We start from the raw sequence: 26,859 nt of genomic DNA, 5'->3' as shown, positions 1-26,859 counted from the left end.
AATATTTGTGTTGAGTTGTCGCAATAAGGTATGATAAGCAGCAGTTTGGGGTGCGGCAATGGCAGTGCACCTCCATTAACGCAAACTCAGGCGTGTGCTGCGTGCAAGCATCAAAGAAGGAAGTGCTATCCAGATTGCCAGCTGGCACCGTTTTTCCCCGCTGAACAGACCAAGAAATTTCAGGCCGTGCATAAGATTTACGGCGTCTCTTACATTCTCAAGCTTCTCAGTAAATACGAGACCTTTGAAAGTAAGAAAAGGGCGGTGGATTCTCTGTGTTGGGAGGCCTCCTGCAGAGAGCGTTATCCCGTCGATGGAAGTCTCGGATTTTTCAACGAGCAAATGGAGAATTATAACAAAGAGAAGCAGGAGTTTCTCAAGGAGAAGGAGAAGTTGCAGAAAGAATTAGTCGCTGCTCAAAACACTATGAATATGTATAGAAATTTCATTATGGAATATGCGGGCGCTTCAGGTATAAGTCCTCAGCAGTTGTTGCAGACGCCGAGCTATGGGCAATTGTCACACAAGGGTGTCCTTCCTCCTGTTTATGCGCCGCAAGATGCTTGTTTCTATCAAATGCCACCACCTCATTATTATCATGCTCCTCAGGGAATACAACAACAAGGTGCACTTTTTTCTTCCCTGGCTCAAATTGGGTTTTTCTTTTATGTCTTCTATTTTCATTTTGAATGAAAAAGCAAGCAAAGACATTTATGGTTGCAATTAATTATTGTGTGCTTAATTTTTTTTGGTTGGATAGGTAGAGAGTCTTTATAGTTATTGTTAATATTGTTGAACTGAAGAAAGTATCTTATGTTTTGAGATTTAACACTTTGTGTATTGGTAGGTAATGCTTGATAGAGGTGTAAATTAGGAAAATAAAGATAGAAAGATTGACATTTTCAACACTGATTTGTATGTGGCTGTTTATTTGTTTTCAATTAAGGTAAATATATGTTTTGAAGGGACTCTGAAATCTAGAATACAAGAAGGGAGAGAAGAAGCCCCACACCAAGTTAAAGGGTCACTGAGAAACATTACATGTCTAGAAGCTCAAAATAGTTCAACCAAAGAGTGCCAGGATGACATATCGTTAAGAACCACCTTTTTCATAGTAGAATCAACTATAGAAAACACATCAGAATTTTGGACATCTTGCATGTGAATAGAGCCAATGGTTCCATGCATCTTTTCTATAAGATTCACATCCTTAGAGTGGTGGCTGTGCATTTGAAAACATTCTAAGAATGTTTGTTGGTAGTTAGATTTGGATGTTAATCAGATTCTGAGTTGTGAGCTTTGGTTCTATTATGTTTTCTGTATGGAATGGTGTAGGGGATTGTCTTGCTAAATGGACTATTGAACACATGCAAACTTGGAATATTATAGATAAGGGCCATTTATTTTTAGATTTGTCTCGTCATGTTAATAATTATTTTCTTCCTTTGTGAGTAAAATGACATAGCTCCTGTAATTCAATTAAAAATAATACAGGAAACTATGGTCTCTCTTAAACATCACACACAAAGTAAGAAATTAAGATTGGAAAAATAAATCAACTTTGATTATTTAGCACTTTTAGTTTAGAAATCAAACCTTAGTATGTGATGTTTAAACTGTGCAGAAAAATACATAATATATGTTGATCTAAGATCTATCCAATAAATAACCAAGAATCAGATAAATCTAGAAACCCTACTATGAAAATAAACCAGCTGAAACAACAGGGTACCTATGAAATCATACAACCTGCTTGATATTCTCTATAGTCTTCATTAGAACCGGCTGAAACACTAGTGTATCCATAAAATCATAGAACCTCCCTGTTCCCTGTTAGCCAACTTATCAGTCAAACCATTAGCTTCATGAAAACAGTGATAAATTTAGAGAGGATGTAGCTCAAAGCCCAGTTCGGTGTTGCCGTATTTTGAAGAGAAAGAATAGTAATCTAAGATTTTCCTTTAATTTAATGGCGAAATCTAAACCTAAAGTTAGGGATTTGAATTTAGCTTTATTTGTTCAAGAAGAGACCTTAATGCAAGAAGCCATAGCAATCATATCCATATATCATACCAGCGCAGAACAACTACAATACCAGATGGGGTTTAGTTTCCCTGGGAAGTCCATGAAAGTTAAGTTGGATCTTCCTAGGAGGTGGCGACCGACTTGACATCTTGTCTTGAAGCCTCTTTGGATGTGCAAATAACTAAAGCTTTGAATGGAATTGGCCTTAGAAGCAACCAAACGGAATAGTATCCTCCCAAGAGGTAAATACATTAAGATTGAAATTATTGATGTGTTTGAAGACATGGCTCATAGAAACATCTCATATGCTCTTTTTCTATATTAAATTTTTAGAAGTAACCAAACGGAATAGTATCCTTCCAAGAGGTAAATAAATTAAGATTGGAATTATTGAGGTTTTTGAAGACATGGGTCATAATCTCATACAAAAAGAGCTGAACTTTTTTAGGATTTCTACAAATTCTTTTGATTTAATTAATGATTTAAGTTATATATATATATATATATATTTTATTTAACGATATATAAGAATTTTATTTTATTTTTTGTGTTAAGTAATACAAAAGATTACAGGTGCTAGTCTTATATAGTAAGTCATAAGAGAAAGAAAACACAAAATCAAACTAACAACTGAATATCATTATAGTAGACTACAACTTTAACAAGGAACGAACACCATAATAATCATTTGTTATTCTCTCAAGCATTACTATAAAAAATAAAAGAAACTAAGCTATAACTAGTAGATAACATGTAAATTAGAATAGTTATTAACTTATCATAAACTAACCAAAAGAGCAAAGAGTAAATCATAGTCAATGACAGTAAAGTAGAGCAATAGAGTAACAATTTTAAATAGTCCTCACATGGACATCATACAAATTGTAATTAAAATTAATATAATTAATTGCAACATGGTCATGGGAACCTTGAAAGCCTAAAAAACAAGGGCTCAAAAAAGGGCAAGGCCCTAAACCTTCTTTTTCTTACATTCAAAAGTTAATAGAGAGTGGTCCAGTCCTCCATGAGGAAATCAAATAGGTCCTTGCACTCCTTCACATCCTTTGAGTTCTTTTTTTTAGCTGCCTACATCAAACAAAGAGAAGTAGCCAATCAATTCCTCGCTTTTATAGAAAATTTACAAACATTGAACATTTTAACATCCAACTCTTCAAGTTTTTGTCCATACTCCTAATCTTATCCTTCACCACTTCAAGAGATTTCTTAAGGGTCTCCATGTCATCCAAAGGTGGGGTTTCATTCATAGGTTCCTCTATATTGGACCTTTACCTTTGGTATTAGTGTGGAGACACCTCTGAGACCACCCTTTGGCATTCCCAATTACAAAATCATCTACTAAAAAATTCTATTCCCTAAAGAAGTCAGAGATAAATACCTCACGAAAGGAGTTAATAAGAGAAAAAAGCGAATCATCATTCAAGGTCTTTATAGTCCAATTTAACTTCTTGTTTGTATACTTTTGTTAATTCATCTTTTTAGTTTATGTAAAAAAATTGATCAATGTCATTGAAAAGATTTTATCAATATTTTTAAATAAATAGTTTGGAAAGATTAACATCTTAATATTAATGCATCAACTAGGGTTAAAAAATTCTCAATCCTAGCCATTATGGGAATAATAACCCAAAAATATAAAATTCACCCACTACCCCTAAGATGAATGACCCAAAAATTTACATAGTATCTAAAAGATATATAACTTGTTATAGATGATCATGAAAACAAATTACTTAGATTACCATTTTAAGGAGTGAATATCCAACTATAAGAAGTAAACATAGAATCAAGTGAAGATCTTCCATCCAAAGGTATCACATTTTTATTCAATTCACTTACACGTAATAAACTAGTAGGAGACCTAGAAAATTGAAGATTACATCCCAAGGGGAAACAAATTGAATTGGATGAGCCACCTAAGGTTGAATGTCACTACATTCATTAGGGTGTCCAACAAGAGTGTGTAGACCCTAAAATTTATCAACAATAGAAGAAATAAGGATATGCAAATTCTCTTCCAAAGCCCTCCCAAAGTATTTAAGGAGATCCTTATAAGAACCTAATAACACACTATCCCTAGCAATAAAAAGAAGCTCATGAAATCAAACATTAAGATCATAAGATGTTTAAACTCTATGAAATCACCAGTAGAAAAACATCCATTTTTCATTTTAACTTGCTAACAAAAATTAAATTGTAGAATATAATCATCATATTACATAAAATGAATATAATATTTTGGAAATTTATTTGAAACCACAAAATTATGAATTAAATGCATAAAAATTATACGGGAGTGAGAAGAAATATTATAAAACAAAGAAAAATAACCATTTGACGATTAATTATTAGCAAGTGTTTCACACATGACATCCTCTGTATGTGAGGGTCTCATCATAAAAAGTAGAGAGGGTCACTCACTAGTATAGTGGGATTAAAATCCAACTTCCCATTACTTTTGAGAAAGGGACACCTTACATTGCCAAAAATTTCTTGAAATTTTTCATGAAATAGAGTTAAAAACTTATGTTACTTAAAAAAATCCACCATCTATACAAAACTTGGGTTGGAAAAATGAATGAAGATGATGCACTGCTATAATATAAAAATTGAATAGGGAACACATGAGGGCACTACTATGAATGAATACATGATCTCAACATATTTGAGCCAAATGATCCAAAACTGATAAGCCACACACATGAAAATAATTTCAATGTAACATAGTGAAAGTCATAATCATGAATGTACTAGAGGTGAAATGTGGTAAAAGATTAGGAAAGAAACAAGCCAAAATATAATACAGATTAACACATGTGCAAATTATCTTCATAAGTGAAAAATTGGCATTGTAGTACACAAATCCACCCAAACATGTACAATGATGACATGCTAATACAAATGTGCCACTACATTAAAGAGATATGGGTGATAGAATATCGATCCTTAGAAAAATTAATGTTAAAAAATATTTGCATGCCTAGATAATTATTCAAATACTACATGCCAAATAAAATTAAAGATTTAATACCAATCATCATAGGTTATCCAAAATTATCATAAATGAAATAATATAAAGTGCAAAGGAGTTCAAATAAATACTTCATTGAGTATACCTGAGGGGAAATGGGTGATAAAAGCACACTCTCATGTCCACCATTATATGAGTACATTGTATATTTAATCAATGGAGGAAGATTTGTACCAAACACTTTATGGAAAGTTATGAGTTCATCAATGGCCTTATTTGCAAGAATATAAAAATTTAAATTAACTCATGTTTACCAATATGAAACAATAGAAGAATTAAAATACTGAATTTGCAATAAAACTTTTTCCAAGAGATATTAAAGTGCTTTTAGTTGTTGACTTTCTTATTAGTTAGAACTTAGAATATAAACATAGAATCTCCCTTAATAATTATATCTATTCTTCCAAATGAATGCCAAAACAAAGAGCCTCAAGTTCAAACTTATTATTTGTGCCTTCATCAACCTCCTTACACATTGGTATGATAATACTAGCATTTAAATAAAAATTAGAATACCAATGCCTTATTTCTTAGATTACGTGTAAAAGTGCCATCAAAATTCAATTTATATTTATAACTAGGACAAGAAATTCATATTTTCTCCCTCATTTTGTCCATCTTATCAATCTTATTTGCAATAGATTCCTATATTTTTGATGATTTAAGTAACATCCAAGATTTGGTAATTTCATTATGTCTTAGGAAAAAGTTTTTAATTGTTAATAAGTTTTAAAATGAAAGACATTGCAACTTTAGAGATATATTTACTCAATAGAGAAGAGGACTCCATTCAAATAGGATGAATCTTTTTAAAAATGTCGTTACTTCTCTCAAGCCAAATATCCCAAATCAACTTATAAGGACCAATTTCTCAAATGCATGAATAGAAGGAAGAAGAAAACATAATTGACAAACTTTTATATTGAGATTTTGGAGAAGAGCATATAGTTATAAAGACCATTTAACCATATTATAAATCCAATAATGAAATTATCTATTGAAGGGATAATATAAAAAAATATGATATAAAGATTAGATAAAATGATCACAAAATATACAAGAGGAAAAAGCAGTAAAAATGAGTTTTTCCAATCTTGATCTAGTCAAAACTTTGTCTTGAACAACTAACCATACATAGTATCCCAACTTAAGGAGGCATGTTTAACCCAAACAAATATTTAATATGAAGTATATATTGTTGTGAAGAATACCCCTCTTTAATATAAAAATTACTAGATTTAGGCTCAAGTTAGATAAGCTCAACCTCTATATCAAGTAAGATTACGAATACTTTTCTTTATCTCCTAATTGTAAAGTAATTTTAGATCCTAAAAAATATGGATAGATTCAATTGATGTCTAGCATGATTTCAACAATAAGCCTAAATAATCTATGTGCAATTTTAATTAAACACAATATTCCTTCAAAGAAATTTTGAAGGAGTCATTAATTTAGTGAAATCTCTAGTATGAAGTAAGAAAACATTTACCCATTCTATACATCTTACTACAATATATCCTTTTAACCATTATGAATAAGCTAAGATAAATAAGGCAATATGATAGTACAATAGGAAGAAATTAAGTTACAAATGGAAGATCCTTTGGAAGGGACAAAGCTATAAAATATTCTCTATCATAGTGATTCAAATATTTAGTAAACATGTTATTTTTTCTACTTTATAGGAAGGGTTTTAATATATCTTCCAAACAATTTTAGCACCAACAATATCATTACATATAAAGGAATTTTTGTTTAGTAAACTAGAAGTATTATATATTTACAAAATACTATTATTCCATACAAATGATATTCAAATAGGTTTTAATTGGATAATGGAAACCTTAGGATTTTTTGACAAACCTAAGATAGATTTCATATCAATCATTTAAAAATAAATAAATAAGAGCATGTTGTCAAGTAGGAATCAGGGAGCACATTTGGCTAAGATTATTTAGGATCTTTAGAGGAAAAATTAATTATGGGAGGGGAGATTATTAATGGTAACTCTTCATTTAATTTATGAGTTTTAGGTTTTTTTTATGTTTCTCTTATTCCTTGGTTTTATTTATTGGCATAATTAATGTATGTTGTTTCAAGGAAGTTTTAGTATAGGTTTAATGATGCTTAGATGTCCAAGAGATCATTTATTGTGTTTTCATTGACCTCAACTTAGTTTGTGTTGGTTAATGGTCTATTGGGAGAACTCATACTATGCAAAAGTAGTTCACAATTAGTGTTTTATTCATATTGTGTGATAAATTGGTATAACAAACTCCAATGGGAGTTTTAATAATGTCTTGAGATGTTGTGTTTCTAATCACATAGATTGATAATATGTCTAGATAGAGTTATAATCAATTGAAGTTGGACAAAACAATCTGGAAGAACAAGTGGTGATGGGTGATGGATGATTTGATTGGTCTATCAAATCTATATGAGGTTTCAAGTCTTGTGACCTAATATGTGGGATATAAAATTAATTGTTTGATTGATGTTTTGATTGCATAATTTTTTGCGTACTTGGATACATAGTTTTAATCAATTAAAGATAGTTTAGTAAGGATTTGATATAATACTTAGAATAGTTTGTGTTTAATTCTCAACTAGTAATGATTTGGTTGATACTAGTTAACCTTTCATGATTAAGGTCGCACGAAGATCTAATAGATGATGTGTAATAATAATATGGTCTTGCATTGATTGCGATGATCCAATTTCTTGAGGTTATGTAAGTATATTGGAAAAAGTGAAAATGTGTAGTTATTTTTGGCAAAATTGACATGCAATTAAAATTGAGGGCTAACTAAATTTTCTAAATGATGGATTAGGGTTTGGTAATATTCTTTGGCGAGCCAAAAATGGAATTCAAATGTAATATATTTTTCTTAAGTCAGTGGCCACCCTATCAAGTAAAGAATGTATTTATATTTTTATTTGGTATATTTTCAAAGTTGTAGATAGTGAATGTTGGGTGCAATCGAGTAATGCATTAATCATTTGTATGAAGAAGAAAAATTTAGGTTGAACTAGATTTGTACAAGAGAAAGAAAAGTGCTAGTTTAATATCATTTCACTTGTTGAATTGAAAATGAATCGAAACAGGTTCTCCAAGTTAAATTCCTTAAGTGAGTCACTCCTAAATGAGAGAGAAGGATCTCAACTAGTCTAAAGTTAAATTCCTTAACTAGGTGGGTTATTAATTTGTGTTTGAATTCCTTTAAAAAGGTTGCTACTAATAGGATAAAGATCCTAATAGGGCTAAAGATAAATCCTATAATAGGGCGTTCTCTTAACAAAATCCTATAATAGGGTGTTCTCTTAATCAAAAATCACTATAAAGTCCTAATAGGGCTAGGCCTTTAAAAAACTATACTTCGTAAGAATGCAAATGCTTGTGCTGATGGGCATTGATTCCCATAATGCTTTTTCCCTCTATCCAAGGCTTTCCATGATTAAAAAACCCTTTTATTATTGTGTTACTTTTGTGGATGCTTGACCTTTCTACTTGCTTATGCCATTATAGTTTATTCTATTCACAAGTTAAGAACTATTGAAAATGTATCTATTAATAAATTAATTGGCAAGATTAACTCTTTTAAATTAAGTAATATTGACAATAGTATTTTGAAAGTTGAAGCATCTTTCAAGACTTCCATGTCTTTGGCTTTGGGGAAGAAAGCTAAAAAGATCATAAATCAATATTGGGATATTCAATCAGTTTTTGATGAAGAAAATAAAAAGAAAAACTTGAAGCCCCACTTATAAGGAGATTTCCTAGGGATAATAGTAAGTATAAAGGAAAATTATCACTAAAATAAAGAAGAAGAGGTGGTGTTCATTATAAGATAAGAAGAAATTAGTCTCACACTTGGAACACATTAATGATTGGGTTATTTATAGGGGATTCTCACATCACAAGATTGGTTTAATATATAAGAAAGTTCATTAATTTGAAAGAATTTGATGTTGGTGTGGTTAGGTTTGGGAACCACTCACACTATTTGGTTAAAGGTAAGGTTATATTTCTCTTAATGGAAAGAGTAATTATGCTAATTATGTCTATCGTATAGAAGGTTTGAAACATACCTTGTTGAGTGTTGGCCATTTGAATGATAAAGGATATTATCTAGAGTTCAAAGGTGGTGTGTGTAAGATACTTGGAAGCTTGAGAGATTTTATTGCTACTAGGAGATAGGCTAAAGATTATTTATTCCAGATAAGTAGTACTATTAATAATTATTTGGTTTCTAGAGTTGAAGATAATTGGTTTCACAACATTAAAGATGTTATCATGTGGATTGTTCTATCTTGGTCAAAGTGACTAAGTGAAATATAGTTAGGGGATTGCTACAACTAGTCAAGATAGATAATGTTATGTGCAAATAATTTTAGTTGGGTAACTTAATAAGTTCTACTTTTAGTAGTAAGTCATATTCACCTTAGAACATATTGGATTTAGTACATACTAGATTGTATGGTCTATGAGGACATGAAGTTTTCATGGTGATAAGTATTTCATGTTATTTGTTGATGATTACTCAAAGATAATGTAGGTGACCATTTTAAAGAATAAATATGAAGCCTTTTATAAGTTCATAGTTTTCAAAGAGCTTGTAGAGGAGGAAGTTGATAAGAACTTAAATTTTCTAAGATCTAGTGGAGGTGGACTACATACTTCTTGGGATTTTGTTGAATAATGAAATAATAATGGAATTAAGGGACAAATGTCTACACCAAGGACTCCACAATAGAATGGAATCACTAAAAGACATACAATAGCCATTGTTGATGCTCGTACAAAAATGATGATCCAAGAAGATATATCTTGGATATATTGGAGATAATGGAAATTAGTACTACAATATACACAATGAATGAAGTACAAGTAAAGAGAGGAACCTATGAATTATGTTATGTACATACTCCTAGTGTAGAGAATTTCAAAGTTTTTAATACAAGATGATATGTCAGGAGAGATGAATTCCTAGGAAAGTTTGATCCTAAGAGTGATGGAGATGTTTTCTTAGGATAATCTACCAAAGATAACTCTTATAAGAGTTTTAATAAAAGAACTAACATGATGACTTAAAGTGAAAATGTGAAGGTTGATGAATATCCAAAAATATCTCTTAAACTTGATGAATCTTGTAAGAAGGAATCAAAATATATCTAGGAGATTGTGTATGTGCAACTTGAGATGTAGGACACTGTTGAAAAGAACAATGATGAAGACATAATTAAAATGGTGGAATAAGAAGCCTTGATAACTAAACTAGTTACTCCAAGGTATGTTAAGTTAAATAATTCTACATATCATATTATAGGAGACAAAATGAAAGGTGTATAAACTAGAAGGAAAATCATAGAAGTACATGTTTGACCTTTGAATTTGAGTCTGGGACTATTAATGAAGCATTAAATAATGGTGATTGGGTTTAGGATATGGAGAAGGAGCTTGACCAAATTGAGAAAAATGATACATGGACACCTTTTCCTATACTATTAGATAAAAATATGATTGACACTAAATGGGTGTTGAGGAGAAAATTCAATGAAGATGGTGAAGTAATTAGGAACAAGACAACACTAGTGTGCAAAGGTTATGCACAAGAATGACTAGATTAAGGATTTATTTTTTCACCAATGACAAGACTTGAAGGTGTAAGGAATTTACTTTCTTATGAAACCTATAAAGGATTCATTATTTATTTCAAATGGAGAAGTATATGCATTTATGAATGGTATTCTATAAGAATTATACATAGAATAAAAAAATGGTGTTGCATTATCAAAAGAGCAATATATGGTGTAAAAATTTAGAAAAGTATTAATATGGACTGAAATAAGATCCATGGGTATGACATGGAATATTTCACTGTTGTTTAGTCAAGATTGGTTTTAAAAGAAATTACAAGGATGATAATGCATATTTAAAGGTTAAAGGAGATAAGTTGTTGCTAGCTAAATTTTTGTAGATGAGATAATCATTTATTGAGATGATGAGATGGGTTTGGAATTTACAAAAGCAATTAATAATGAATTTGAAAGGTCCATGATAAGAGACAAATTCAGTTCTTTAAAAAACTTGCAAAATATGGACTTGAAGGATGACATTTTCATCAATCAGCCTATGCGAAGGAATTAACCAAAAAAATTAGAATGGAAGACTTTAAATTGATTGGAGCACCTATGATGACTCGATTTAAATTATCCAATGATGATTATTTGTGTACAATGGATGAAACTTATAAAGGGACCTATGGTTGGTAATTTATATTATGTTATTCATATAAGACTAGAGATATTGCTCAAGTAGTTGGGATAGCTGAAATATTCAATCAAATATTAAGGAATCCCACAGGGTAGTAGTGAAAAGGATATTTACATACTTAAAAGAAGCTATAGAATATGGTCTATGGTATCCACATGAAGGTTATCTATCTCTAGTATATTTAATGATGTAGATTAGGAAGGAAACATTAATGATAGAAAAAGTACAAGTGGTGATTCATTTTTTCTAGACGGAAGACTTGTATCATGGATAAAGAAAGAAACATAGTTGAATTTCCCAATCTACTACAAAGGGTGAGTATGTGGCAGATTCTAATAATTATTCATTACCTATATCTAGATGAAGTAGGTATTAGAAGGAATCCAAGAGAAGGTAATTGAGGTAATGACTATCTAATGTGATAATACTACTACAATAAACAATTTCAAGAACCTAATGTTGTATTCCAAGTCAAATAACATAAAGGTATACCATCATTTTTTGATAGAGAAGGTACACAAAAAAGAAGTGAGGATTTAATATGTAGCAACTAAGGAGCATGTAGCAAATATCTTCACTAAACCATTAATTAAGGATATGTTTTACTATCCAAGAGGTAAGTTAGGGGCAATAACCCTACCAAAATAGAATTAAGATATTGTTGCAACATTAATCTAGTGGACTCATTTTGTGTGGTACCTTTCGTATTTTTGGAAAAGGGGGAGAAGATTAGTAAGTAGGGATAAGACAATTGTGGTAAAAGACTATTGATAGTGGGCCAACATCCCTTTTGGAGTTCACATCATGGCTTAATTTCCTCTTGTGGTTCTATAAGACTATTTGAGAATCAAAAATTGAAAGGACATAATTTTAGAGGAATGACAACCCAAAGTATTCTAATAAGGAGAAAAATACAAAGAAGAAGTTAGAGAGCTAAATATGCATCAACTAAGGGGGAGAAAATGTTTTTAGGAATATTTTATTTCTTCAATGAGTATCATGACTTGTGATGTTTCCATCAATGTGGAAGGGAGATATTGTTTGCATAAGTATTGCATATTATATTGAGGAATTTGTAGTATAGGTATGATTTTGGCTTGATTCCCAAGAGACTAGTTATTGTGTTGGATTGGTTGAAAATCTACTGGGAGAACTGATAATGTAAAAAAATAAAAATTAGTGTTGTATTTTGTTGTGAGTTGAAATGGCATGAAAAAATTAAATATAACTTTTGTAATGTAGATGTTGTGTTTTTTCTTGCACTAGATGGAAACATGTTTGGACAGACTTATATGATCAATTGAAGTTATACAAGTGAATTGGAAGAATAACTAGTGGCATGTGATGAATGATTTGATTGGTCTAACAAATCTTTGATGGTAAAAGGCATCAAATGTTATTTTTCTATTTAACAAATTATTCTAGCCTTAATATTTTGAGCGAAAAAAGCTTCTATAAAATGGCTTAGGGTTAGGGATTTCATAATGTATAGTGAGATTGTAGCTTCTTGTAGTGGTATTGAGGTGTAAGGGATTGTGGATTGTAATCATTGGATAATAATAATATTGGACTTGTTATTGGTGGATGTAGTTGAAGGATTGTGTGAACCACATTAAATCCTTATATCTTGTGTTGTCTTCTGTTGAACTAGACTACACTATGATTGTGTGTCTTTAGCAAGAAGTCATGTGACGTGTGCTGAAGTCTTGTGTTGGTCATATCAAGCTCATAGGCTAGAAAGAAATGAAATATTGTGTCATGTCGTCGATGTTGTGACCTCATGTGTGCCATTGGTTCTTTGTCAAGGTTTCTCTACTAATCTTTGCTAGTACTGCAAGTGTTCTTTGTTGGTACCATGTTGTTCTTTTCTAGTGTTGTGGGTTATCAAATTTGAGGAGTGTGCCTAGTGTTTGACATAATAACATTTTGCAAAACATAATGAATACAAGGTGCAAGTGAACTGTTTGATAGAATATCTATCCTTTGTTAGATAGTATAGCTCTAATATAGGTCTCTACTACAAGGGTAAGTGGTCAAAAAACTATTTGACAAAATGTTTGAGCTATAGTAATGCAATGAGTCCTTAGTAGTAGACTTTTTATGGCTATTTGTGCACCTCATTATGCGTCATGGACCCCCTACTTGACTAGGTACTCTAGTATCTCATTGACTGCTTGAAAAGAGTGGAGTTTGAGAATGCAGTCCTAAAAGATGTAGTTCTCTTATCATCCTCACTCTCTAAGAAAATTCTTGATCAATTGGCTATATTGGAAGCTAAGAACCATACTCTCTAGGATACCGTGCAATCCCTAGTCACTAAAAATGTAGGCTTTATATTAGATCTAATCTCAATTATTGAGCAGCTCAATGAATTGAATACTATCAAAGAGATACAATCAAAGGTTGTGGAGAGACACTCCTCCCTATTGATAGAAACTGAAGCCAAAGTAAATACTTGGGTCTCTTTGTGTAACTTAATTGTTTCTACACCACTTTCAAATGTTGAGAATTTGGTACAAGGGAAGATGGATGATGAGCGCATGAGGTGGACTTGTGAATTAAACATAAGTGTTCATGATCTTCCCTCCAATATTAACCCCTCAGCGGCTAAGTACTCCTACCTTAAGGACCAGCTTGGCATCTTAGACATCACACTTGATAGATGTTGGCTAGGCTTGGATGGAACTCTATTTATCTATTTTCTCTCCCTCTTTGATAGGTTATGGTGTTTTAGGGTGAAAAGGAAGTTATTACCTCTTTCCCCTAAGGTTTACTTAGATGAGGATCTCATGAAATCCCAATTGGTAGAGCTGAAGTATTCAAGTATCCTTGTGGCTAAAGCAAGGAACAATGGTAAGTGGATAGTTATCTATAACCTTAGTATAGTTATTCAAGATTCTCCCCATAGCATTTGGGAATCGAGACAAGCTGCCAAGGTTGCATGACACCCTCGAAAGCAATTGGTAAGGGATGGACCCTCCTCTGGCTCCCTTCTTATCAACTATTGGAATTATAATGACTCTTTGTGGCCCCTCTTGGGTCTCCTCGATAATGATGTTGGTTTTATGGATATCTTGGTAGTCATTATGACACATGAAAGTCATGTTCACCCTCTTCTAGGTTATGCTTGATATCAGTGGCTTTTAGTTTGTAGGGAGTAGGATCATGCCTTGGGGGGTGTATGAGGCTCTAGTGATGTTTCTTGTTTGATTAGAGATGATTTGTTCAACACTATGTCAGTGGTCTATTCTAATACTTATGCTAGATTTATGTTGATCCACATTGGTCACACTAGCCTCCGTTAGAGAGATATTTTCATTGCTGCTTGTTAATTCCCACTGATTTCTTTGCCTTACACCTTGCATAATGTGGAGGATGGGGACCCTTGTACTGACATATTTGACTTCATCTCCAAGTTTGGGACTATGGATGATGTCATCATCTTACGTGACTTCAACACACAGAGTAGAGATCTTCAGACTCCTCAACTTGACCATGGTTCTGACATGACTTGTACTTTGGAGAGAGATCTTACTAGTATGGGGCTTCAATGCTTATCCAAGGATCATAGTGGATCTCTTTCTTGCTATAGTCGCCACCTTCTCCATCTTTGTGAGTCCTCTAATCTTGTGATCCTAAATGAACTATCTTGTTTCCCAAGCTCAAAGACTTTTACATGTTGGCCTCATGGTGGGGGTGCAAGTGTGGTTGATTACATTCTTAGTTTTTCTTCCTTCATCCACCTCATCCAAAACTTTAACATTTCCTACCTCCCTTGGCTGATCACACTCTCCTCAGCCTCTTAGTCGATGCCTCTTTTTCTTCCTACCCTATACCTCCCATCTCTCACTCCCCTAATGCTTTGCTCCACCCCGTACTCATTTCTACTTCTATGAGAGTGACCAAGACCTTTTCATCCTCAATTTGAGATGATTTCTCTACTCTGATAGCTTTACTAGTCATAGCCAGGTGTCTGGCACCATGTTCCCCTTACTTTACTCCATAATATGGGAGTCATGTCTCCTCTCTATCCCCCACTGTCCCTCTCACCACACCCCTAGATCTATATGGTAGAATACGTGTCCCATGAACTAATGGTATGATGATACCTATAAAACTTTCCACCACTCCTTGCACTCGGCCTTTGATGTTGATTCCCTCACTTTCATAGACTTAGAGATCTCTTACTATCACTTTCTTCACCATAAGAAGTGGTTATTCATTTCCTCATAGTGTAGGTCCCTCTATGACATTGTCCCAAGTTGTTTTGGAGCATCATGTTCCCCCGTCACTCTCAACCCTCATCCACCCCAAACCTTCACTCCCTTGCCTCCCACGTTGCCATGATTTATGACATCCCTGGTTAGCTTGCTCCTCATCCCATCCTGCCTCCCCATTGTCACTTGTTCTCCACCTTTGACATTTATGAGGTCATCCAACTTATGAGATGTAGTAAGGTGGCTAATGAGGAGGATTTTCAAAATGATCTCTTCAAGCTCAGTACCTTGATCTTGCATTATTTCCTCTCTACACTCTTTAATAGAGTGTTTGGTACTGGGTTTTCAGACTCTTGGTCAATGCACACTATCCACCCGATCTGTAAGTCTATGTTGGTTTTGGACCCCAAAAACTATAGGAGCATCATGATTGAGCATACCTTTTCCAAATTATATGCCACAACTTTGAGTACCATTTTATCTAGAGAGCTAGAGATGAGAGGGTGTAGAAACACTAACAGACCATGGACCATATTTTCACACTACGTGATATTATTGAGGTGGCCTACCACCATAAGACAAAAGTCTACTATTATTTTGTGGACTTTCATAAGGCTTTCAACTCCATCACCCTTAGAACCCTTCAGAGGCTTAGAGATATTGGTATTTCAAAGATCTTGCTAACAATGATCATGAGGTTATATGAGAAGGTGGTTGGTTAACTCAGGACCATCGAGGGCCTCTCTGATCCTATCTAGAGCACTATTTGGGTGAAGCAAAGTTGCACACTATCACCCACCTTATTTGGGATTTACATTGATGAGCTTGAGACCTTTCTTAGTGACTCCTCTTCCTTAAGTGATGGCTTCCATCTACAATAGGCACTAATCTCCATCATCCTTTTTGTTAATGACATGGCTCTTTTAGCTTCTTCTCCTAAGGGGCTTCAAAGGCTCCTTGATAGACTTGTATCTTTTTGTGACTTGAGATGGCCGGTTGTGAACCTAAAGAAGCCCTATATTATGGTCTTCAATAGTATGAAGACCTCACATCTCTATTTCTACCTCCAAGGTTGGGAAGTTGAGATTGCTTCATCTTACACATACCTTGGGGTTAAGCTCTCTAGGCCTCGCTTTAGCTTGTGACCAACCATTCAGCCTCAAATTTGTAAAGTATTGGGTTCACTTGTCATGCTTGAGAGAAAATGCTTTACATATCACTTCCAGGAGACCTCAATTAAGTTATCCCTCCTAGATTCCTTAGTCAAACCCATAGTACTCTATGGATCAATGGTATGGGGCCCTTCCCTTTTAAGCTTAGATTAGGCCTCAATTGAGGATATCCAGATTATGCTCCTTCATTAGATTATAATATGCCAGAGATTCATGCCCCCCCCATTGTTATTTTGGCTAGGTTTGGTGCCCACCCTTTTAGATTGACGACCATTTTTGACCTAATCTAGTTCCTCCACTACCTTTGTGGCTTTGTGGACTCTATTGAAGGATGACACAAATACCCTCACTTGGTATATTTCTCTTTAGTTACTATTACAGACTCAAATCCCACATCTAGGGCCCATTGTTGGTACACTCAGGCTACTATCCTACAGAGATTGATCAGGTTAGACATCAACTATACCCCTCCCTACTAGTTCTCACTAGATTCTCTACTTCACCTGCTCACCTCTTGGAAAGAGCTAAAAAGATGTATCAGACTTGACATCTATAGATAGCATATTATTTGGATATGGGTCAATCCTTTAGGGGCTTACACCTAAGGATGACATTCTGTGCCAAACACTTCTTGGATATTTGAGATGGGATGATTTGGTGTCCAGACTACTTACATAGACATTGGACTCATGCCCTAGATATCTCTCTTGGCTCCTTTAGGGTGGGCTCTCACCGACTCTGGATTTAGAAGGAACATGATATAGATAGAGAGGATCAAGTTTGTAGACTTTGTACCATAATAGATGCAGAATTTGAGACCCATTTCCTTTTCAAATGCCCCAAATACTACAAGATTAGAGGTAGATTCTATTGTTTGTTTAGAGAGTTCAAATCCATCTCAAACTTCTTGAGGTACTTAGATCAGCATTGCATTGCACTCTATCTTCATGAATCTATATAGCTTCATGACTAAACTTATCACATTCTTCTTCGTTCTCTTATCTCTTGCTTGGGGTACAAAGTGATCATATAGTTTCCCTGACATTTTCCACTCCACATCAATGAAACCTTATAGTATTCCTCTCCACCAGCAACACTTCTCCCACAATACTCAGTGATAGAACAAAGCCCTTGGTTGCCCCTTTTCTTCTTATTCATTATTGTCCTTCTTTCCTTTGAGGAAGGATCCCTAAACCCTAATCCTATTTTGGGTGACTCTTGATCTCTTCTTCATCTTCTATTTTAGGTTTTGTGCTTTCTCTTTTAGTGGCATCATTTGGTGTACCATCTGGTGCTATCTTCTTGGTTGTAAGCTCCCAATCCCATAAACCTATGTTGTGGTCTCTTGTTGGACATTAATTTTATCTTATAGATGCAATATATTATTTTCTAATATTCATTATATTTTCATGTAACTTATATTTATGTCTGTGGTTAATCCTAACAAATGGTATTAGAGCTAGACTATCATCATTTGTTTTTAGCCCAAACTCATCATTTTTTTAGCTATTATCTCTAGAAAGGTCTCACGGTTGACTGGGACTCTCATGGTTGAACGAGAGTGATGGTAGATGAGGGTAACCTGAAGGTTGAGAAGCTTAATGGGAAGAAATTTCAATTATGGAAAATGAAAATGGAGGAATATCTTTATCAAAATGATTTATGGTGACAATTGGAAGAAACAAAGAACTTTGAAAAATGAGGAGTGGGAAATTTTGGATAGAAATGCACTTGGAAGTATTTAATTATGCATATCACAATCGATGACATTTAATATTGTAAAAGTGAAGACAATGGAAGAGTTAATGCCAACCCTAGAAAAACTATATGCAATGCCCTATGCTTGAAACAAGGTATTTCTCATGAAGCATAATTTATTTAATATGAAGATGGTAGGAGGTGGATCTATTGTAGATCATTTAAATGAGTTTAATAGAGTCCAATTATCTTTTATAAATGTTAACTTCAATGATGAAATTAGGGCTCTCTTTCTTTTGTGTTCTTTTCCTAAAAGTTGGAATGGCTTGGTAATGGTTGGAAGTAATTCTATTTCTGGATCTAATTCCCTAAAATATGATGATGTGATTGGTGTTATTCTAAGTGAGGAAACTTGTAGGAAAACCTCAGGTGGATCCACATCAGGAAGTGCTTTGAATGCACAAAGTAGAGATAGAATGACTAAAATAGGAATTAATTATGGAAATCATCGTAAATCAAGAGGAAAATCAAAGGGGAAGAGGTCTCAATCTAGAGGACCAAGAGATTGTTGGTACTATGTGAAACTAGGGTATAACAAGAAAGATTTTTAGACTCAAAAGAACAATGAAGGAGGGAAACTAGGTGGAAACAAAGAAGCAAATGTGGTAAGTAACAAATCTAAAGAGGATGCTTTTCTTCTTTCTTTAGAAACTATTGATGATTCTTGAGTTTTAGATTCTAGGGCTTCATTTCATGCTACACCGCATAGAAGTTATTTTCTTGATTATGTCCAATGAGATTTTGGGCTTGTTTATTTGGGAGATGATGAACCCTATTAGATTTTTGGAAAGGTAAAAGCTAAGATTAAGTTGTAGAATGAGAATCATTGACTACTGCATGAGGCAAGACATGTTCCAAGATTGAGTAGGAATTTAATTTTAGTATAGAAAATTAGTGATGAGGGTTGCATAGTTACTTTTAATGATAAACATTGAAAGGTTTCAAAAGGTTCCCTTGTAGTAGAAAAAGGTGTGAAAGTAGGCACCTAATATCTTTGTATAAGTCATATTTTTCCTCCTACAATTATTTCAGAGAAAAATGAATATTCAGGAATAGTTGCTACAGTTGAGCAAGGAGAGCAAATAGTTCTTGTAGATTTTGATACAAGACTATGGAACAATAGATTTAGACACATGAGTGATAAAGGTATGAAATTACTTCATTCAAAGAAAATTTTACCAGGTAGTAAATATGTTAATATGGATTAAATTGAAAGTTGTGTGTATGGAAAACATAAGAGAGTGAGTTTTTTGAAGAGTGGAAAGGAAAAGAAAAATGAGAAATTAGAGCATTTTCATTTAGATGTATGGGGACCAAATCAAGTATATTCCCTTGGTGGATCTCATTATTATGTTACATTTATTGATAATGCAACTAGAAAAGTATGGGTTTATTTCCTTAGACATAAATCTGATGCATTTTTTAACTTTTAAGAAATGGAAATGCTTGGTTAAAAATGAGATCAGTAAAAGATTAAAATATCTTATATATGATAATGGTGATCAATATTGCAACAATGAATTTAAAGATTATTGTTCCTCTAATCGTATTCATAGACAAAAAACTATTTTATGGACTCCATAGGAAAATGGAGTGTATGAATGCATGAACATGACAATAATGGAGCGTGCAAGGAGCATGAGGTTGCATGTTGGACTACTCTTAAACATGTGGGTCAAGGCTATTAGTACCATTGTATATTGGATCAATAGAGGTCCCTCTACTCCTTTGGGCTATTATATTCCAGAGGAGGCATGGAGTGGTAATAAAGTAAGTTATTCTTTTCTCAGAACCTTCAACTGTGAAGTATTTGCACATATAGATTCTGAAAATAGAACCAAGCTGGAAACTAAGTTAAAGAAATATCTATTTGTTGGATTTGACATTGATGAATTTGGCTATAGGCTTTAGGATTTTGAAAATTATAAAATTATAAGGGCTAGGGATGTCATATTCAATGAGAAAGTGTTGCGCAAAGATCTATTGCTGTAGCATGAGAAGAAATAAAATGATTATGTAGTGCTAGATGATACTACAAAAGATGATGTTCTAGTAGTTCCTCATGCTTTGCATTAATCACAACAAAAAATACCACACACCCCAATTAATGTTAGATGGTCAAATGGTCAAGTAGACCTCTAAAAATATGTTCTCCCTCTTTGTACCCTATTTTACTAACTTATTCTTATGAACTTAAATGTTCTGATTAAGCTATGTAGGTGGATACAAATATTTAATGAGAGTCTACAATGAAATAAGAAATGCAATCATTGATGAAAAATCAGACATGCGACTTATGCAAGTTTCCTGGAGGTAAAAGGGATTTACAGAATAAATGGGTTTATAGGTTGAATGAAGATGATGGAGGTAAGAAAATATTTAAAGATGGCTCAGTTTTAAAAAGATTTACATAGAAAAAGGGCATTGATTTTGATTGGATATTCTCTCATGTTGTTAAAATGACTTCTATTTGCACTAATTTAAGTATTGTAGCTACTAAAGATTTTCATTTGGAGTGGGTTGATGTTAAAAGTGCCTCTCTTCATGGTGATTTGGATGAAAAGATATATATGGCACAACTATATGGATTTGAGGTGAAAGGTAAGGAGAACTTAGTGTGCAAATTAAATAATAGTTTATATGGCTTGAAGAAAGCACCTTGGCAATGGTAACTTACATTTAACACTTTTATGAATGAGCATGGTTATATGTGGTGTCATTCTAACCATTGTGTTTATTTTTAAGAGGTTAGATGATGAAAACTATATTATTTTATGTTTATATGTTGATGTTATGCTTGTAGCTAGGTCTAACATGGATCATATTAAGGGCTTGAAATGATAGTTAGCACATTCATTTGCTATGAAGGATTTTGGGGTAGAAAAACAAATCCTTAGTATGAAGATTTGTAGAGATGAGAAAAATAGAAAATTGACTTTATCTCAAATTGACTATATTGAAAAGGTTTTGCAATGTTTCTCATGGAGAATTCTAAAGCTACTAACACACCTTTACATGGTCATTTAAAATTTGACTGAGGAGATGTGTCCCAAAAAAATGAAGAGGAAAAAATGTTCAAGGTACCTTATGCTTCATCTCTAGGAAGCTTGATGTATGCTATGGTATGTACAAGGTCAAATATTGAACATGTAGTGGGTGTTTTTAGTCGGTATATGAGTCATCCTGGTATTGAGCATTGAAATGTAGTTAAATGGATTCTCAGATAGTTGAGAGGAACATGCAGTAAGTGTTTAAACTTTGGGAGCTAGACTACTACTTTAAAGGGCTATGTTAACTCAGATTTGGTAGCGGATATGATACTAGGCAAAGTATATTTATTGTTGGTAGGACAATAGTGAGTTGGATTTATCAATTGTAGAATGTTAATGCTTTATCCACTATATAGGAAGAGTATGTTGCTGCTACAAAGGTATCCAAAAAGATGATATGGCTTCAATTCTTCATTAAAGAATTGGGACACAAACAAAGGAACAATTATTTGTTTACAAATACCAAAAATTCCATTTATCTTGCAAACATTCAAACACAAAACACATACAATCATGGTAGAATTTCATTCGGTCAGTTTTAGATGATGGATAATTTAAGCTAGAGAAGATACATACAAATGATAATCGAACATATATGCTTACCAAGGCAGTAACAATGGAGAAGTTGAACTCCTCTTCAAGTTTAATTGGTCTTCTAGACTAAATAGAATAGAAGAACAACAAAGTCTAGGGTGGTTTGATATTCTAGTGGAAGCTATAGGTTTAGTGGTACTATGATCAATATCCAAGTGGGAGGTAATTTTTTTGGAGTCTAATTAGTCTCCAAGTGGGAGATCATTGTGATGTGGTGCCTAATCAAACTTAGAGGTTTATTTAGTGTGGTTTCCCCCCAATTTTTTTGTACAGGGGTTTGGAGGTAGTGCCCTGTTGATGGGGTCAAGAGGCAATGCTCCTTGTGGGGTCATGTGGTAGCACCCTAGGTACTCTCCCTATCAAAATATAGGGTGGAGTCAAGGGGCAACACCCCCATGGGGGTTTTTAGAGGCAATGCCCTCAAAACCAAAAATGACTTACTATTGTAAAAGGTGTCGGTTGTTATTTTTCTATTGGATGACTTATTCTAGCCCTAATATTGGAAGTGACAAAAGCTTTTATAAAATGGTTTATGGTTAGGGATTTCATAATGTATGATGAGATTCTAGATTCTTGTAGTGGTATTGAGCTATAAGGGATTGAGGATTGTAATCACTAGGTAATAATAATATTGGACTTTTTCTTGGTGGATGTAGCCCAAGGATTGAGTGAACCACATTAAATCCTTATGTCTTTTGTTCTCTTTTGTTTGATATATTAGTTTATGGTATTAGTTATATTTGCACATAATTGGTATTTTTGTCTATGGTTAATCCTAATACTAGGTTTGGAAAATGATGCGTTAGGGTTCAGTACTATGTTTTAGTGGGCATAAATGATATTCAAATGTAATATATTTCTATGGTCCCCCTAACAAGAAAATAATGCATTTATATTTTATTTTGATATGTTTGCAAAATTGTAGATCATGAATGTTTGGTGTGATCGACTAGTGCTTTACTTGTATGAAAGAAGATGATGAGTTTGTGCTTAATAAGATATGTACAAGAAAAATAGAAGTGCTACTTTTAGATCATTTGACTTATTGAATATTAATAGTATCTCCAAGATAAATTCATTAACTTGGCCACTTGTAACATAGTGAGCAAGATCCTAAGAGGTTTGAAGTTAAATCCCTTAGTTAGGTGGGTCATTAATTTGAGTGTGATCACGATTTAGAAAAGTTTCTCTCAAAAGGGTAAATATCCTAATGGGGCTAGAGGAAAATCTCTTAATCAAGTGACACCTAATAGTGTTTTCTCTTAATAGAGCATTAGTATAAGTTCCTAATAGGACTAGGCCTTTAACTAGGAATACTTTAGAAGAGTGAAAATACTTTTGGGTGATAATTGTCACCATAGGTTTTCCCTCCAACCAAGGGCTTCTATGATAAAAATCTTGGTGTTATTATATTTATTTTGTGGATGCTTGTAACTGTTTCATTACTTATTGCCTCACAAGTTAAATTTGGATGCATGTAGTTTAATGGTTAATAAATAGATCTAATGTGAGTTAAATAGTTGATAAAATTTTTAATCTAATAGATCATTGATTTAACACCCTCTTATTAGTCTTAGATATTATAATACTTATAACCTTGTCCTATGTCTAAAGAACAACATTGTCTATCTTTTACTTCTAGGAAAGTGTTGGAGGTTTTTCCTTATGTGTTCCTTTTCTTCTAAACATTATAATATTTCTATGCATCAGCACATGTTTCATGCTATGACTGATTTCTTTTTACCCATGAAAGCATCATAGTGCTTTTTGTTGCATTTTGTTGCTTCTCTTCGGACACCTTTGCGTGCTCCTACTAGTTTCTGTCCTTCTTTGCTGTAATCTTTTAGTCCCATAGACCTCTTTCTGGTCTTTTTTTGGACATTAATATTATTATCTTATCTTATCTTATCTAAACTATTTTTTAGGTAGACCTTGGTGGGTTTCTTAAGGACTTATTACTTGCAGGGGGTGGGGGGACTCTAGTCTTTGGTTCTTCCCTTCTAGTTTCTTCCTCCATGTTTAGGCTATTTGTTCTTGGTAGTAGTAGTGCTAGATTTAGGGTTTTTGTTAATGATCATTTTCTTGTTATTATTTTATTTTATTGTTATGCATTCCATTTTATCCTAGGTTTCTTACTCATTTAGTTTTGTTCTTAATCAAGGAGACTTAGTGGTTCTTCTTGGTCTCTTCATACTGTTGATTGAAATAGAAGAGCCTATGTTTTCCTTCGCTTGGCATTATCTTAGGTGGAGAGAAAGGTTGGGGGTTCTTATCAGGTGTCTTTGTACTTTTCCATGTTATTCATTGCAATTGTCTCTTGACCTAGACTAGATCTTTTGTGTCTCTATTTTGAAGGTCTCGTGATGTCTTTTTAGAGTGGGGCTTTTGTATGGTGGAGGTTCTCCTATCCATTCTTATGAGCTTTCTTATTTGTAAGGGATTATCTTATATAGGGTTTTAGAGTTCCTTTCAAAACTCGATGAATCTCTTCTACTATGGACACCTCTAGTAGACCTCAGAGGTGACCTTCTAGAGTACTTGATTGCCCTAATTTCCACCTTTCCATTTTGGACTACTTCTCACCTATGAGAAGTTCTTAGCTATTTTTATTCCTTTTTCCTGGTTCTTTTGTTGTTTTTCTTTCATAGTCTTTCTGTGAACATTTTTTGGTGCTCCCCTTGTTGGCATTCTCCATTTGTACTATTTCTAGTCCCTTAGATCCTCATTGGTCTCTTGTTGGACATTAATAAATTTATCTTATCTTATCTTATCTTCTTTGTCTAATTTTTTCTTCAAAGTGCTCTTGCGGTAAGAAGTTTTCTATGTGCCCTCCAAAATCATTTATTTTGGAGGTCTATGTGACCTCTTTCTTTTTCTAAGACTATTTCTATTCATGCTTGTCCACTCGATAAAAGGTTATGGAAAGCCTTGCAAAAATCATTGTGTCATCACTTTCTTGGACCGGTTTAATTCTAGTGCTAAGGATCTTTTTTGGAAGTCTTATTGGAAAATAGTTTAGTTTTTTTTTTTCAAACCCCTTTTTTCTAAGAATGTAACCTCAATAGTAGGTCAAGATCCCTTTTTCCATCAGTTTTTGCCCCATTTAAACTATTTCTCTTCAACATGGGCTTTCTCCTTATCACCCCACTTCTTGTGACTTCCTCCCTTTCACTTACCTTCTAGATTGATGCTAATTTTTCTTGGGTTCATTCTATTTCCCATTTACTTAATTTATATAAGACATATGCCTCAAATAACATTTTGTATATATTTAATGATCTAAAATAAAAATTTATTATAAAAAAATCCCAATCTTTCTATGATTTGTGAAAAGTAGTAATTTACTACAAATTAGTAAGAAAATCCTTCTTTGGAGTCTTAATCTATTTTATTTGAAGTTTTACTAATTTGTAAGAAAATCCTTCTTTGGAGTCTTAATCTATTTTATTTGAAGTTTTACTAAGTTATTTATTTTTTGACATCTTGGTTTATTTTTAAAATAATATAAATTAGGTTTTATCTTTAGTATTGTTAATTGAATATATGGACTAAGACAACCAATTACACCTTTGACATAAAATTGATACCATGAATTTATTTTTTGGTGTAATGTGTCTATTAATTCTTAAATTTTAATTGTATGTATCAAAATTTAATGAAACTTTACTTCATAGAAAATGTAGGTGGGCACATTGGAGAAACACATGGAGATATGATGGTCCCTCAAGGTCAACACTACGACATGATTGATACCCAATCATCAACATCAATGGTGACTAAAGAATGTAAGACACAACTACTCCAAGGAATATGATATGTTTATTTCCAATCTTTAAAAAAATAATCTTAGCTTAGTTTTCCAAATCTAAATGAAGAAGCTCAAATCTTCTCAACACTTCATCCAAAGATGTTCCTAGGAAGGAGCTATGTGAGAAAATTTTTTTTTAGAAGACTAACTCACCTTTCATAGTAGTATTTAATTGATACTAAGTTCACATAGTTGGATTGCTGAGTTATTCTCTCTAAAATTTAAGTTATGAAGCAACACCATCTTGCATTTGTACAACTTGATGTTTTTATCTATATAAAAAATTGTCCTTAGAAAGACCCTTTTCATTAGACATGTACTATTATAATCAGAGTATTTATTTCAACTAATTAAGAGAGTTCTTTTTATTAATTCATTTAAATTTCTAAATTGTAAAAATTAATTCACTTTTAGTTTATAGAGTGGTTTAATAAATCCAAAACTATTAAACAATTATTTAGAATAGTTTTTATGATCTGAGATATATAATAAATTAAAACATGCAATTTAATTGACTAATTTTTTTCAATAAATCAAAAATCAGTGTTTATTTATTTTTATTTTTAAAATTAATATTCCTAAAGTTATATACATATTTTTAAAATTTTTTAAGGCGTAAAAATCAATTATGACATTTCTAAGTGGATTTCATGAATGACTACTATTATACAAATATTTAGAAAAGTTTTTAATAATTTAAATATAAATAAATTAAAACATACAACTTTTACTAATTAGTAAAATGATGAATAGGCATTAAATTAAGTTATTTTATTTATATCTAGAAAGACAATGTTTTACATAGAATCTTTTATTGTTTCAAATATAAAATTATTTTATTGAATAGATAGTCTAAATTTAAAAGATTTTTTGAATGAATGACAATGAGAAATATAAAGGATAATAGATAAG

The 26,859-nt window shown here is 32.8% G+C and overlaps 1 protein-coding gene across 3 annotated transcripts; it reads left to right on the top strand.

The window, feature by feature from the left end:
- Positions 1-26,138, top strand: LOC149568551 (uncharacterized). Of its 3 annotated transcripts, none has more exons than XM_089817575.1 (2): positions 1-625; positions 25,823-26,138. In XM_089817575.1, exons 1-2 carry the CDS (start codon positions 31-33, stop codon positions 25,951-25,953), a joined length of 726 nt encoding a protein of 241 aa, XP_089673701.1. In that variant the 5' UTR covers positions 1-30; the 3' UTR covers positions 25,954-26,138. The 3 variants fall into 3 exon arrangements, with proteins under 3 accessions (XP_089673701.1, XP_089673700.1, XP_089673702.1); XM_089817574.1 differs by having other exon boundaries at positions 25,814-26,138; XM_089817576.1 differs by lacking the exon at positions 25,823-26,138 and adding an exon at positions 947-1,390.
- The last annotated feature ends 721 nt before the right edge of the window (positions 26,139-26,859 follow it).

This window comes from Cupressus sempervirens, chromosome 3 (assembly GCF_028749045.1).
Source record: "Cupressus sempervirens isolate cs-2001-9-10 chromosome 3, ASM2874904v1, whole genome shotgun sequence".
NCBI classification, from domain to species: Eukaryota; Viridiplantae; Streptophyta; class Pinopsida; order Cupressales; family Cupressaceae; genus Cupressus; species Cupressus sempervirens.
The sequence above is the reverse complement of the archived record's forward strand: the minus strand, read 5'-3'. Positions and strand labels throughout refer to the sequence as shown.